General features: G+C 42.1%; 1 protein-coding gene across 5 annotated transcripts in view; it reads left to right on the top strand.

The window, feature by feature from the left end:
- cep192 (centrosomal protein 192) overlaps positions 1 to 14322 on the top strand; it is a 34775-nt gene that overhangs the window by 8288 nt on the left and 12165 nt on the right. For 4 of the 5 annotated variants that reach the window (XM_026183990.1, XM_026183991.1, XM_026183993.1 and 1 more), the window contains 18 exons: positions 5970 to 6188; positions 6440 to 6581; positions 6701 to 6783; positions 6893 to 7180; positions 7345 to 8029; positions 8179 to 8284; positions 8529 to 8685; positions 8902 to 9589; positions 9697 to 9888; positions 10159 to 10307; positions 10449 to 10679; positions 10866 to 10991; positions 11388 to 11528; positions 11745 to 11808; positions 11973 to 12112; positions 12726 to 12818; positions 13123 to 13241; positions 13710 to 13907. In XM_026183990.1, the coding sequence (XP_026039775.1) occupies positions 5970 to 6188; positions 6440 to 6581; positions 6701 to 6783; positions 6893 to 7180; positions 7345 to 8029; positions 8179 to 8284; positions 8529 to 8685; positions 8902 to 9589; positions 9697 to 9888; positions 10159 to 10307; positions 10449 to 10679; positions 10866 to 10991; positions 11388 to 11528; positions 11745 to 11808; positions 11973 to 12112; positions 12726 to 12818; positions 13123 to 13241; positions 13710 to 13907 (3821 nt within the window). The remainder of the gene's footprint in view (positions 1 to 5969; positions 6189 to 6439; positions 6582 to 6700; positions 6784 to 6892; positions 7181 to 7344; positions 8030 to 8178; positions 8285 to 8528; positions 8686 to 8901; positions 9590 to 9696; positions 9889 to 10158; positions 10308 to 10448; positions 10680 to 10865; positions 10992 to 11387; positions 11529 to 11744; positions 11809 to 11972; positions 12113 to 12725; positions 12819 to 13122; positions 13242 to 13709; positions 13908 to 14322) is intronic. The other variant, XM_026183992.1, reaches the window with a different exon arrangement.

Here is a 14322-nt window from a genome sequence, read left to right as displayed (position 1 = left end):
TTTGCTGGCATATTATTTAGAGCGGTTTGCTGCCGCCATACAATAAAAGAAGGTATTGGCAGGTAACTTGAAGTTTCTGCTGCACTGTTATGAGGTTTCAAGAAGAAAATAAAAGACCGATCTGAATGTTTGAAAATGTTTTGGAAAAATTCTGTAAAGATTAGATGAAAAATACTCAAAGGATAAATTCAAATGGTTTATTTAGATAAGTTGAAAAAAAAGTTAAACAAGCAAGTAAATGAAGAAACAAGGTAGAGGAGAGAAAACCCCAACAATCCCCTCTGAGCAAGCACTTGGCGACAGTGGGGAGGAAAAACTGCCTTTAAATGGGCAGAAACCTCCGGCAGAACCAGGCTCAGGAGGGGACAGTCAACTGCCGGGACTGGTTGGGGGGTTAACAGAGGTGGAGCAAGACGAGGCTACATCAGGTGAGGAAGCAGTAGCGTCTCTCCTCCGGAACAAGTGGAACCATTTTTTCTTTTTTTTCAGGCACTTTTCCACGAGCGCTTTTTTTCTCCAGGATGAGATTTCTCAACTCATCAATTGTTTCTGTGTTTTGCTTTTCAAGTCTCTCACATCTTTGTTCCACCTCTTCTAATGTTGCTTGTTGTTCTTCAAGCTTGTCTTGGAGTTGTTTGGATGTTGCCTCCTGTATCAGCTTGTCCTTGTGCATGTCTGCATTTCTCTGTTGCACTTCTTTGTGCTTGTCTTCTAACTGCTCGTTTCTTTTCTGGATTTCTTGGAGGGTGAGCTGCAGGTCTTCATGTATTTTGTCTTGTTGTTGTTTTTGTGCCTGCATTTGAGTGTTTTCACGCTTCAAGTTATTATATTCCACCAAAATCACCTTAACGAGCTCTGAGTTGTTTCTCGCATTTTGCTCGATCCTTTGCTGCATCTGTGAGCAGCGTTTCTCCAGTTTGTCCTTTTCTTCTTCCACTTTAGTTGCTTTGTCCTCCAGCTGATTACAAAACTCTTGCAGTTTTAGATTTTTAGACTCAGTCTTGGACGATACGCTTTCCTTCTTTCAGTCTTTCTTGCTGTTGCTCTTTCTGTTGAAGAAGGTCTTTATTTTGGCGCAGTGTTTCATCCAGGCTTTCTTTCAGCATTCGGTATTTTTCCTGCATGCTCTTCAGTTTGTGCTGCATGTCTCTTTGCTTTTTGTCATGCTCTTCCTTCTGTTGGAGGAATTCTTTCTTTTCTTCCACAGCTTCATGGAGCTGTCTTTGGAGGATTGCTTCGCTCCACGTATTGGAGATCCCATTGTATCTTATCAGTCATCGTTTTCTTGTCTTGGAGCTGGTTGGTCATTTCTTTTAGTTCTGCACTCTTTTGCCTGTTTTCTTTAATGAGGTGCACAATCTGCTCTCGGGTTTGAGCAAACTTGATTCCCCAGCCCTCATTAATAATTTTTATGTCCGGCTGGCGCTGTTGTCTGTCTTCCAGCTCTTTACTTTGGGCTTCCATTCGTCTACACTTGTTCTCCAGTTGAAGTTTCTCTTCTTCAATTTGTTGCATTTTTTTCTGGAGAAGGTAGTTTTCATTCCTACTCTCCTCTAACGCCCTTTGGAAGGATGACACGCCATTTGGGGAAATTGGCCGGCCACGCCAGGAAGGAGAGGCGGCGTAATCTTTTTGAATTGGTTGTTCTTTTTTCTTGGAAACATGTTGGAGTTTCAATACGATGATTTTGTTTCTGTGGTGAACGTTTGTAGGCTGCAAACACAGATGCTGCTAAAACGAACTAAAACTTGCTGTTTCTCACCCCTACATAAGGAAACTCATCAAAGGACCTAAGATTCTTAAGATCTCCCTGTGACATCATCACTCCCTAAGCCAATGAGATTGTCACAAGACATTTTGGAATGGCTCCAGAGCCGTAGGTTGCCGACCCCTGATCTAAAGGGTATAACAAAAAGGGGGAGCTTCCTGCTCGAAAATGAAATGTCCCCACTGGGCGATCGTGGCTCACGAGTTAGCCTTGTAATCGGAAGGTTGCCGATTCGAGTCCCGGCTTGGACAGTCTCGGTCGTTGTGTCCTTGGGCAAGACATTTCACCCGTTGCCTACTGGTGGTGGTCAGAGGGCCCGGTGGCGCCAGTGTCCGGCAGCCTCGCCTCTGTCAGTGCGCCCCAGGGTGGCTGTGGCTACAATGTAGCTTGCCATCACCAGTGTGTGAATGGGTGCATGAATGGGTGGATGACTGAACGTGTAAAGCACTTTGGGGCTCTTAGGGACTGAGTAAAGCACTATACAAATACAGGCAATTTACCATTTTTCTGGGCGTGGGTGCTTAACTAGTTAAAAAGAACAAAAAAACAAACATCTGTCTCCTATTTTTTTTATGTCACACAGGAAAGAAGCTTCAATATCTGATGAGAAGACATTAATTTGTTGGTGTTTGTGGTGTTTGGTGCAGTTTTCTGGGTTGTTGTTTATTTACAGTGAAGATGAAGATCTCTAACAAGTTGATTTGTTCACATTTGCACATCTTAATTTTTAAGAGGAATGTGTTTTTTGAGTTTGTGCACTATATGCATGTAAGGCAACCGTTTCCTTTTTCACTATTTTTGTGTGCTGCATTTTTCTCTTTTAACAAAAGGGGGAAAAAAGACATTTAAGTCGACCTAAGATGATTTGTTTACATTTTTGCAAGATCTTACTGAGGTGATGCAAAGTGAAACATGCTTTCTTCTTTTTTGGTAATGTGCTGGAAAAGCTTGAAAATTCACCTTGAATGTGCTTAACCCTTAGACGCACACGTGGGGTCAAAAATGACTCCACGGGTTGTTTTTCTTCAAAATCTTTAAAATGAAAAGTTGTAATATATTCATATTCCAGGTATTCCTCATAAAATATGTTTGTAAAATGAGGCCATTTACATTTTTATTTATTTTTTCATTAATTTAAAAAAAAAAAAATGCAGTTTTTGTATCACTACCCCACTCTTCCACAAGTGGGTCAAAAATGACCCCAGGCAGTTCCTATGGAGTCTTCTATGAAACTTTCATTCTTAACAACTCTGACTGTCCCACTTATACTTCTGATGAATCAGGAATTAATTTTTACACAGTAACATACAGTGGGGCAAAAAAGTATTTAGTCAGCCACCGATTGTGCAAGTTCCCCACTTAAAATGATGACAGAGGTCAGTAATTTGCACCAGAGGTACACTTCAACTGTGAGAGACAGAATGTGAAAAAAAAAATCCATGAATTCACATGGTAGGATTTGTAAAGAATTTATTCGTAAATTAGGGTGGAAAATAAGTATTTGGTCACCTCAAACAAGGAAAATCTCTGGCTCTCACAGACCTGTAACGTCTTCTGTAAGAAGCTTTTCTGTCCCCCACTCGTTACCTGTATGAATGGCACCTGTTTGAACTCATCATCTGTATAAAAGACACCTGTCCACAGCCTCAAACAGTCAGACTCCAAACTCCGCCATGGCCAAGACCAAAGAGCTTTCGAAGGACACCAGGAAAAGTATTGTAGACCTGCACCAGACTGGGAAGAGTGAATCTACAATAGGCAAGCAGCTTGGTGTGAACAAATCAACTGTGGGAGCAATCATCAGAAAATGGAAGACATACAAGACCACTGATAATCTCCCTCGATCTGGGGCTCCACGCAAGATCTCATCCCGTGGGGTCAAAATGATCATGAGAACGGTGAGCAAAGATCCCAGAACCACACGGGGGGACCTGGTGAATGACCTGCAGAGAGCTGGGACCAAAGTAACAAAGGTCACCATCAGTAACACACTACAACGGCAGGGAATCAAATCCCGCAGTGCCAGACGTGTTCCGCTGCTGAAGCCAGTGCATGTCCAGGCCCGTCTGAAGTTTGCCAGAGAGCACATGGATGATACAGCAGAGGATTGGGAGAATGTCATGTGGTCAGATGAAACCAAAGTAGAACTTTTTGGTATAAACTCAACTCGTCGTGTTTGGAGGAAGAAGAATACTGAGTTGCATCCCAAGAACACCATACCTACTGTGAAGCATGGGGGTGGAAACATCATGCTATGGGGCTGTTTTTCTGCCAAGGGGACAGGACGACTGATCCGTGTTAAGGACAGAATGAATGGGGCCATGTATCGTGAGATTTTGAGCCAAAACCTCCTTCCATCAGTGAGAACTTTGAAGATGAAACGAGGCTGGGTCTTCCAACATGACAATGATCCAAAACACACCGCCCGGGCAACAAAGGAGTGGCTCCGTAAGAAGCATTTGAAAGTCCTGGAGTGGCCTAGCCAGTCTCCAGACCTCAACCCCATAGAAAATCTGTGGCGGGAGTTGAAAGTCCGTGTTGCTCGGCGACAGCCCCAAAACATCACTGCTCTCGAGAAGATCTGCATGGAGGAATGGGCCAAAATACCAGCTACTGTGTGTGCAAACCTGGTAAAGACCTATAGTAAACGTTTGACCTCTGTTATTGCCAACAAAGGTTATGTTACAAAGTATTGAGTTGTATTTTTGTTATTGACCAAATACTTATTTTCCACCCTGATTTACCAATAAATTCTTTACAAATCCTACCATGTGGATTCATGGATTTTTTTTTCACATTCTGTCTCTCACAGTTGAAGTGTACCTCTGGTGCAAATTACTGACCTCTGTCATCATTTTAGGTGGGGGAACTTGCACAATCGGTGGCTGACTAAATACTTTTTTGCCCCACTGTACATGATTTGTAGTCAGGGCTGCACATAAGTGGTCTGCAGGTGCGCATTCGCTGTCAAAATAAAAGTATTCCCAGAAATTCCGAGAATATGCACTTCTTTTGCGGTGGAGGAACACCAAAGTAATTGCTTACGGAGCTTGCTTTTCCGACATCTTTCCGAGTTCTGAACAAATGTCTGTCCTCCTCCAGAACATTTTATGTATGCAAACGCGCGTTCCAACTTATCTGGTCTTTTATTTTGACAGCGAATGCGCACCTGCGGACCATTTATGCGCAGCCCTGTTTATAGTTTTCTGTGCATTTCAAACATTGTACTTTCTGATGTTTTTTTTTATTTTTAATTTTAAATATCTAAAGTACCATGGCTGCTATGAGGCCAGCTAGGATCCCTGTGGACCTTGCCCTACAAATGATTCAGGACAGATGGCATGAAGAGCCCATCAGAGGCATTGACTCAGAATCTGACATCTCAGATATAGAGGACCCAAACTATTGTCCTCCCCCCCACTGAACAAGGCCAGTCGGACACAGAGGAGTCCTCTTAAGAGTCCTCTGAAGAGGAAATGGATATCTAACTGAATGAGCCCCTCTTACTGCTCTAGCCACAATATTCTGAATTAGACGGCCAGGGCTTGCACCTGGGTTTAGTACTGTCTCCCCAATAGATGCATGGAAGATGTTCATGTCTGATAATATAACAGAAGAAGTGCTGACATGCACAAACATGGACACGAAGAGTAGCCACAGAAAGGGGAAAAGAGTGGGGAAAAATGTAATCAAACATAAGCTCCTGGCCTTCATTTGATTGACCATTCTTGCAGGAAGTGAGAAGAACGGGGACGTACCAGTCGGTGTGCTTTTTGGGAGTCCTCTGCATAACCACTACAAGGCCACTATGTCAATTCAAAGATTTGAAGATATTCGCCCGTCTTGCACTTTGATGAAAAGAGGACCAGAGCCTACCGACTGAAAACAAACCACATGGCAGCTTTCCGCTACAAAAATGCAAAGGGCCTCATGTCACAAACATGTTTTATGAGGAATACCTCAAATATGAGAATGTTACAACTCTTCGTTTTAAAGATTTTGAAGAATAACAGCCGAGTTTATAGCAAAATGCACTGATTTTATTTGGGGTCATTTTTGACCCCACTCGTGGAAGAGTGTAGGTATTGGTAGGTTGTGCATCCAAGGGTTAAAAAGTGCTTGAATTTGACCCTGAAAAATGTGTATGAACCCTGTGTTTTGGTGTAAAGAATGGTCTCTGGTGGTGTAATGTATCATTCAGGAGGAACCGATCGAACCAGCCAGCAGCAACGGCACCTTTCACAGCGACTCGTCCTGGAAATTGCCCTTCAACAGCCACGTCCTAATGAGGGCCTCCCAGGTCTCATCAGAATTTTTGCAAGGAGATGAAAGCTATCTGCGACTTTCTTTTGGGCAGTTTTTTGGACAGCGTTCTGAAGCTCTCGGCTGTTTGGGAAGCTCCAGTGATTTAGTTAAAAGGGTCAGTAAAAGCTACTTTGAAATTTAAAATTGTTCTTTTCTCCAACTCAACAAAGTTGGGTGACTACTAAGACTGCATAAAGGTGGGCATGGCAGGACAGATGCAGCTGCCAAAGAGTTTTTTGTTTGTTTGAACAAATTCTGATAGGAAGAGAAGAAATTGCAAAAAGTGTGAAATTATTAAAAAGCTGTTTTTTTTTTTTTTTTTGTTTTTTTTTTTTGTGTGTTTTTTTTTGGTTTTTGTTCCTCTAGCCATCCTTTGGCTACATCATTACCTCTCCAGAAAAAAGGGAGCCATTTGCCTTGATTCACCCTTCAGAGTTGTCAAATAGAGATGGCTCTCCTTCCAGTGACACCATGGATCTCAGTGAAGCAGACAAAACTCTCAACCCAGGTGTGTTTGTAGCATCGCTGTTGCTGGAGCATTATTTTAAAAGCTTATAGAATAGAACAGAATCTTTTGTGTGTTTTGTTCATTTTTGTGCTTCTCTGCTTACACTCATCTTCTTGCAGAGGAACTAGATAAAACTCTTGAAGCTCCAGGTGAAAGGATGTCACCAAAAGGGACCACTGATGTAGACTCTTGTAAAAAGGAGGTATGTAGATTCCCCCCCCCCCTTTTTTTTTTTTTTTTTTTAATGATATTTTGAATATTTTAAAGATTACATGGACAGTTTTATGACATAAAATCACTTTCCTCTTTAGGAAAATGGCATTAGAGCTGCACATCCAGACAGCAGTGATGGCCCCAGTTCTGATTCAAACTTGGCTAATCAGAGCTATGCGCTCCCTGACAATAACAGCAGTCCACTGATGCTTAGTATCAGTACAATTGCTTCAGCCATTGCGGATGCATCCATCAGTAACGACCCATCACAGCTGGCTGCCATGATCATGGAGCTGTCCAAGAAGAGTAGGGCGAGGAATCGTGCAGAGTCTGCAAAAGCGGGACCTGCTGGCAGCAGCACTGAGGAACCTACCTCAGCTCTGCATGTAAGCATTGAGTGCTTATTTAACAATATGTTTAAGGGTCTTAGTTATATCTATGACTTGTAGTTCAGATTAAGGAATGGTTAAGGTTCTAAACATGTTTTTTCAGTGTTTAACTTAAAAAAAGAAAATGGAAACATTGAAACACTGTTTTGGTCTCCATCTAGATCCTCCCTGAGCCCGATCAGAGTGGCATTCTAGACACACTGCAGAGAAGCACGTGTGTAGGAGAGATGAGTGGCTTTGATATGGAGAAATACTTGAAAAGGGTTGATGTTTCTGGCAGCAGTGATTCCTTGGGGGCTCACACCACCCTTGAATTGAGCAGCTGGGCTAACAATCTCAGCAGCTCTCAGAGGAACCCTCAGGCAGGACATCCTGAAAAATGGGGGATGGAGAAAGACATCAGGAGAGAGTCAACGATAGCGCCTGCCAGCTCTATCCCTCAACCGTCACTGAGCTCTGCCAGGAGATCTGTGGGCTCTTCCACACACAAACCTCCTACAGACACAGTGTTATCTCATGCTGCTTCCTCAGCCACTACCTGTGCTTCATTAGGTGGAATGAAGCCAGCAGAAGCGAACATACAAGCATCCAACGGTAGCCCTTCTAAAACCCCACACAAAACTAATAAAAGCTCTGCTGCTTCACCTGGCTTGCCCAGAACCTCCCCTGGCTGGATGAAAGGGCAGTCAGTCCTCCCTTGCCATAAAGGTTCCTCTCCCGTGACGCAGAAGCATGTGGACACATCCAGAAATTGTGAGAGACCACCACCCAGGAATATCGCTGCTGCTTCGGCCCCACTGGAGAAGCATGTTGGAAATGTTCAGTCTTCTGTAGACCCTACATCTGGTGCGTGTAATCCACAAAAACAAACATGACTAATGTACTTGGTACCATAAAAGCATTGGTCTCCACCATAATGTTGATTATTGGTAAGGATTGCTGCAGTTGGAATATTTACAAGATTTTTTTTTTTTTTTCTGCTTCTGGCCGAAAAGGTTTTTCTGAGCAGTGTATGGAGGAGACTCAGTGTAACTTCAGACCATCCACTTCTCCTCTTACCCACTCCTCTCCAAGTCAGACCTCTGTTCCCAGTCCAGATGGGTATTGTGTCACACATTGTTTCTATAAAATGAATGCTTTTAATGTTTGTTGTTGTTTGGTAATGCTGTTAGCATGACCTCATTTTAAATTTAGCTCAAATCTTCAAATGTCTACCCTGTTCTCTTGTATGTCATTCATCTTTTTATTATTTAGTCAAAACTCATCACTACTGACACTTAATAGATGTCTTTATTACTAGCCATTATTCATTTGTTACTTTATCCATGTTGTCTTGCCTTCCCAGTATGTTGTCACCACCTTCATCTGCCGGACGTCTGGCAAACAGACATCCTGGTTACGACCTTTCTCCTCAGGGTAACTGCTCCAGCCCTAGTCTCAGCAGACTCACCTACATCTCACTGAATGATGGCACTGTTGTACCTACACCCGAGAAACCAAAGGTACACCATGAAAAAGTCAACTGTGCCTGACTTGGGTTGTAACAGCATTGAAAATTTGATCCAGCTTAAATACATGAAATGATTCATTTAGATTTTTGTTCCCGGTTGTGCTTTTGGTGAAAAGAGTGTAGTACTGTATTTATCTTAATTTTTGTGTATTTTTTTTGTGTATTTTTTTTTTTTCCCCCCCCGTGCTGGGCTGTTTGCGCTCAACAGAATAATTCTAGCATGGCACTGAGCACCACCATCATCAGATTCAGTCCTACCCCACCTGTGGATCCAGATGCACAGTCTTGTATGGAGATTCCAGGCCTTTCCAAAAGCCTCGATCAGGTGCAGACACAGCATTCCAGAAGTCTAGACCCACTCCCACCCCGGCCACATAAAAGCCCAGACCCCTCACGTAGTGGTTCTGCTTTGAGCTGCACCCGCAGCCAGAGTGAATGTAACTACCACTGTCCTGGGAACAGAAGCGGTGACATTTCCACCAGCTGCAGGAACCACAAGCACCTCTCTGAGTCTAATGTAAAGCAGCTCACTAAAGTGGACTCAGGATATTGTAGCAATCTGAACATTCAACAGACTAGCAGCTCCACAGCTCCTCAGAGCTCCCAGCAGTGGGGTACTGCTAGCTCAGTTTCATCGTCAGTGTACACCAGAGGCCTCGGTATGCCTCCAACCTTTTCATCGGACGGACTTCACTATGTGCCCATCCCCAGCTTTAAGCCTCAGTGTCCTGGCACGATTGACCTTCCCCACCAAGGAGATGTGCAGTCTCTCCTCACTGGACGTGCTCTCTTCAACTCTCAGCTGGGTCAGCAGTATCTGGGACCTGAAGCTCCACTACATCCAGCTGCTTATGTGGGAGCAACAGAAAGCGGTCTCTATACCGTTGCCTCAGCAGGTCTGCCATCGTTCACTTCCTAAGTAAACATGCTGAGGTGTTGGTACTTCATGACGGTTAAACCCAGACAATATAAGCTTTAAATAGTCCTTCCTCCTTTTTGACAGGCATACCAAACAGTGATCTACCGGTCAGACACATCCACACAACATCTGGTCCTCTGGGGATTTCTGGTGCTGCTGGATCCCATCTCCTTCCCAGACCACATCAGAGCCAGCAGGACATTGGAATGATGGGGAAACCCTTCAGTCAGTATACTGCAGATCCTCTGGTGACAAGCGGTCTTGAAGAACTGCGAGGTAGCAGTTGTTTGTTTTTTTTTTTGTTTTTTTTAGCTTCATTATCAGTGATCAATAATAGTAGAAGAAATATCAGTACACACTCTAGAATTTATAAAAACTTGCATAACTCAATTTTTTAAAATTAATTAATTTGTATATTTTTTTAGATGAGGCTATTAATGCACTTCATAGAGTTCATTGTCTGTACTTGTAATAAGTATATGCCTTTTCCTGCAATGAGGACTGGTGTTTCTCTGTCATGTATTACTGTTCCACTGTCATCTTCAGGCCAAGTGGTGGTGCCAGAGGAGTTGCGGTTCTCTCATGCCTGCTGTGTAGGCATAGCCTCACAGACCTCCCTCAGCCTTTTCAACCCGTCTGAGAGATGGCAACAAGTTTCAATTACCGTTAATAGTCTGGCCATTGATGGGGAAAAGGTGAATATCATATGTCACAGGATGTATATTTAAAGTACACCATCTCTTTTTTTCTTTTTCTTTTTCTTTTTTAATCTCTTGAGTTGCCATGACTCCGTATTTTATTTTATTTTTTACATGTGCTTCATTCTTTCCCTAAAGGTGGACAGCTTGCCTTACCAGTGGCTGATGGTGAAGAACAAGACAATCATTGGCCCAAAGAGTACTGAGGAGCAGAAGGTGTTGTTCATACCTCCCCATGCTGGTGTCTACCAGTGTGTCCTCAGTGTTAGCTCCTGGCCAGCATCTGCTGAGACAGAGGTGGCTGCCAGGGCTAACATATTTGCTAAAAGGGTGGTGCTTGTTGCCATAGCGGAGAACCCTGCTCTGGAGGTGAGGTTCCCCAGTGTTTTGTTAAAAGAAAATTCATGAAAATGAAAATCAAGGGGAAGAAAAAGGCTAAAAGTATTAGCTGAGCTAATATTCTTAGACACTCTTCTTTTTTTCTCTTCTTTGGTGACTCGTTATGAAATGCATTTCACAGGATTTAACTAGACTCAAATTCATTTTGGTTCTCAGGTTGAAGTGGGCAAATCTGGCTGTTTGGATTTTGGAGACCTGCCTGGAGGCGGTGCTAAATCTCTTCCTCTGAAATTGCTCAACAGGACACATGCCACAGTACCCATCCGACTGGTCATCAGTGCAGTAAGTCACTGTACTATAATGACACTATAAAAATGATTATGTATCTTTTTAAATCACTCAAAAACACACGTGCTGATCCATAGTAGTTTTGCAATGACCATGCTTGGTAGCTGTCCAGTTTCAAGATGATGTATTTGTGTAAAGAATCAAACCAGAGGGTCGAGGTTCAAATGATGGGTTAAAACACAAAATAACGTAATCCAAAGTTAATATCACATCAAAGCTAATGATCAAGCAAAAGCCAGAGAATGTTTCTATATTATAAAAAGACAGTGTCTGCACTGGAGCATAGATAACTAATAACAACCAGTTCTTGCATTGCTTTGTTCAGCAGAAACACAGTTGGTATAATGAAACGTATCTGAGTGGTTTACATTCTAAACTTTATTCCAACAGAATGCCACAGCATGGAGATGCTTCACCTTTTCCAAGCACCCTGTTACCATGACATCTGAGGGAACACAGCCGACTGGACACATGACCCCCGTTTCCTCTCCTTCTGTGATGAATCATGTGATGCATGCCAACTATGGAGAGGTTTGAGTTGCCAAAATGATTAGAATCCTTGTCAGAGTCCGCCATTTAAAATATTTCACGGCTGCACGTGTTTGTGTCACAGTTACTCAAAGGCTTGCTTAAACACTTGTGGTATTCAAGCAGAGCATTTCAACATGGTTATTTCAGTTTGAGAGATCCTGTCTGACCTAAAGTCCACCTAATGATGTATCATAATAAATGAAACTTGTTTTCCAGAATCCAGAAAGCTTCATGGTCTGGGTTCATTTCAAGGCCCCTCAGAAGTATACAGCTTCTTCTGGTAACCAGTCTGGACACAATAATTATACTTAAAGCTTTTTTTTTTTGAATATATTTAACAAATCACTTAACCCATGATATTCTTAGAGTGAGTAGTAGAAGTAGAAATAATAAAACAGAAGTTGTTTCCTACTAAAGGTAAGTGTGTGTTGTTATCCTTTTTAGGAGAACTAGGTCCAGCTGATGAGTACAGTGCCCGTGTGGACATTGAAGTGGACTCCCCTGGTCCCAGTTGTGTGATCAGGAGCATTCCCCTCAGGGCCAGGTCTGGAACTGCAAGGGTCCATGCTCCTAAAGATCTGCAGGTAACTAAGCTGCTGTGTGGCTGTTCTTAAACTAATGGCAACTGGCTTAACATCATTTAGCATTTCTTCCTGAATATGACAATGAAATATGTACAGCTCTTGTTAATATGGTTTTTGCAACTATCAATTATAGTACGCACTAAGAAATAATATTCCCCCCTTTTTGAGGGTAAAGCAGAACAAACTCAAGTAGATTTAACTGAGAAAACGTATAAACTCACCAGGGAATTGAAAAATGCTTTCCCCCACTGCATGATGGCGGTGTTTGTACGGTCTTAAGGAGTAATAAAGTATTCTGATTCAGAAATTTGTAAAATAATTTTGTCATTGTGGAAGAATGAAAAGAGGCTAGTCTCGGAGAGGCGAGAGCTGCTCCTTTATTCAGAAAGCTTTTTATTTATGCTGAACAGCATGTAAACAGCACATCTGTAAATAGGAAAAAAGGCTGTTTTCATAAAATGACTCATTCATTTAAGAGTGGACACATTCATTTATTTTATTATAAAAAATCAAAACTTTTTGTTAACGTGTATAAGTTATCACTCTGTCAACGTACACTGGCCTTTTGAGTTGGTAGCGAACTGTTTTTCCTTTCTTGTGCTTCTTTGTCTAGACTGTCAGCTTGTCTGCTCCACTGGGTAAATCTAGTCAACAGACGCTGCCATTAAAGAATGCAGGAAACATTGATGTGCAGCTGAAACTCAAGGTAATTCTGACCTTTACTTTTCTTATTGGATCTGGGGTTTGGGTAAGCCTCTGTGACATTTTGGGCTCAGATTGTGGCAAACACAGCAGGGATCCATTGATATTTTGCCTTTTTTTTTTTTTTTTTTTCTTTGCTTTCTCAACTTCCACCTTCAATTTTTCCCTTTCTTTCTCACCTTCTTTATTTCTTTGTGCTCCTGTTTTTTTTTTTTTCTTTTCCCTTCCACTGTACATTTCTTCCTTTTTGTTGCTCATTCAACTGGAATCACTTTTCCTTTGCCGTTTGCCTTCATTCCTGTTTACAGTGCAGTGACAACGAGGACAGTTTTTCTGTCACACCCAATGAACTGACCCTGAGAGTGGGAGAGGAACACGCCATTGTTGTGTCTTTCAAAGCACAGGGCAACCGAAAATGTAGAGACAGGTATATAACTTTTTCATGATTGTAAGAGGTTATTTTTGTAGCAACCAGATTTAAACACAAAACCACAATTTCATTCTGAAAAGGATTTTAACAACTGTGATAATACAAATGTGACTGCTAGTAAATGACATTTGGCTACGTGTAACATCTGTATGCTTACCCCGGTTTCTAGACTTAAAATGGAAAAAACGACTGTGACAGCAGTCCTGATTGATAGGAGGCGTGCATTGAATTGACTTATAACCCTGTATCTTTTGTATTGATGTAATTTAATCCAGTCTGACTCTGAAATTACCAGCAAATGTATATAATGGTGCCTTTTAGGACTCTAAATATATCTTTGTTTTAATGACTCTTCATTTTAATGAACTATACTCATACAGCAGTCCTGGATTGTAACTTTGAAACCCCTCCAAAGTGTTGTAATATATTGTAAACTCAATTCTTACAATTAACTTTATATTCCAGCCTTCTCACCATTTTGGTGCTACTGTCCGGCCCTCAGTATGAGGTATCACTGAAAGGAGAAGTAACCCCTGAGGACTCTGGAAAGCATGCACTCCCCTCTGCAGCAGTGTGCGGCCCTGGTCTGACCAATAACGTCCCACCAATCCTCTCTAACAAGCAGTTTGTAGCCTGGGGAGGAGTCACCCTGGGACGTGCCGTGTAAGCAGTTATCTTTTTTTTCTTCAGTTTTTCATTAATTTCACAGCTACACACTTGCAGAAAAAGAAAACATGTTATAGGTATCAATTATTCATTGGAAAGTAATCAATAAAAATCTCAAGGCCCAGTGGTCCATCTTATTCTATTAAGACTTGTATAATGTTATTCATGAGAAGGGACAGTGGGCATCTACCGGGAGTGTTATTCCTCAGAAGCTATTTCAACATAATGCACAATTTATTTATACTCGCTGAAGGGCAGCATAGAAGAGACAGCAGTAAGCAGGCTAAATCCCCCTCAACAAGTATTCTTTAAAGTTTTAGCTAGATCCAGATTTGACCCAGCTACTCGTACATGAAGTAGGAAAATGATTGTCAGTGTTCAAAGTCTGTCAAAGGTCCAGTTAGACGGAGAG

Source organism: Astatotilapia calliptera, chromosome 11 (genome assembly GCF_900246225.1).
Source record: "Astatotilapia calliptera chromosome 11, fAstCal1.2, whole genome shotgun sequence".
In the NCBI taxonomy this organism is placed as follows: domain Eukaryota; kingdom Metazoa; phylum Chordata; class Actinopteri; order Cichliformes; family Cichlidae; genus Astatotilapia; species Astatotilapia calliptera.
Note: the sequence above shows the minus strand (reverse complement) of the source record. Positions and strands in the feature narration are given on the sequence as shown.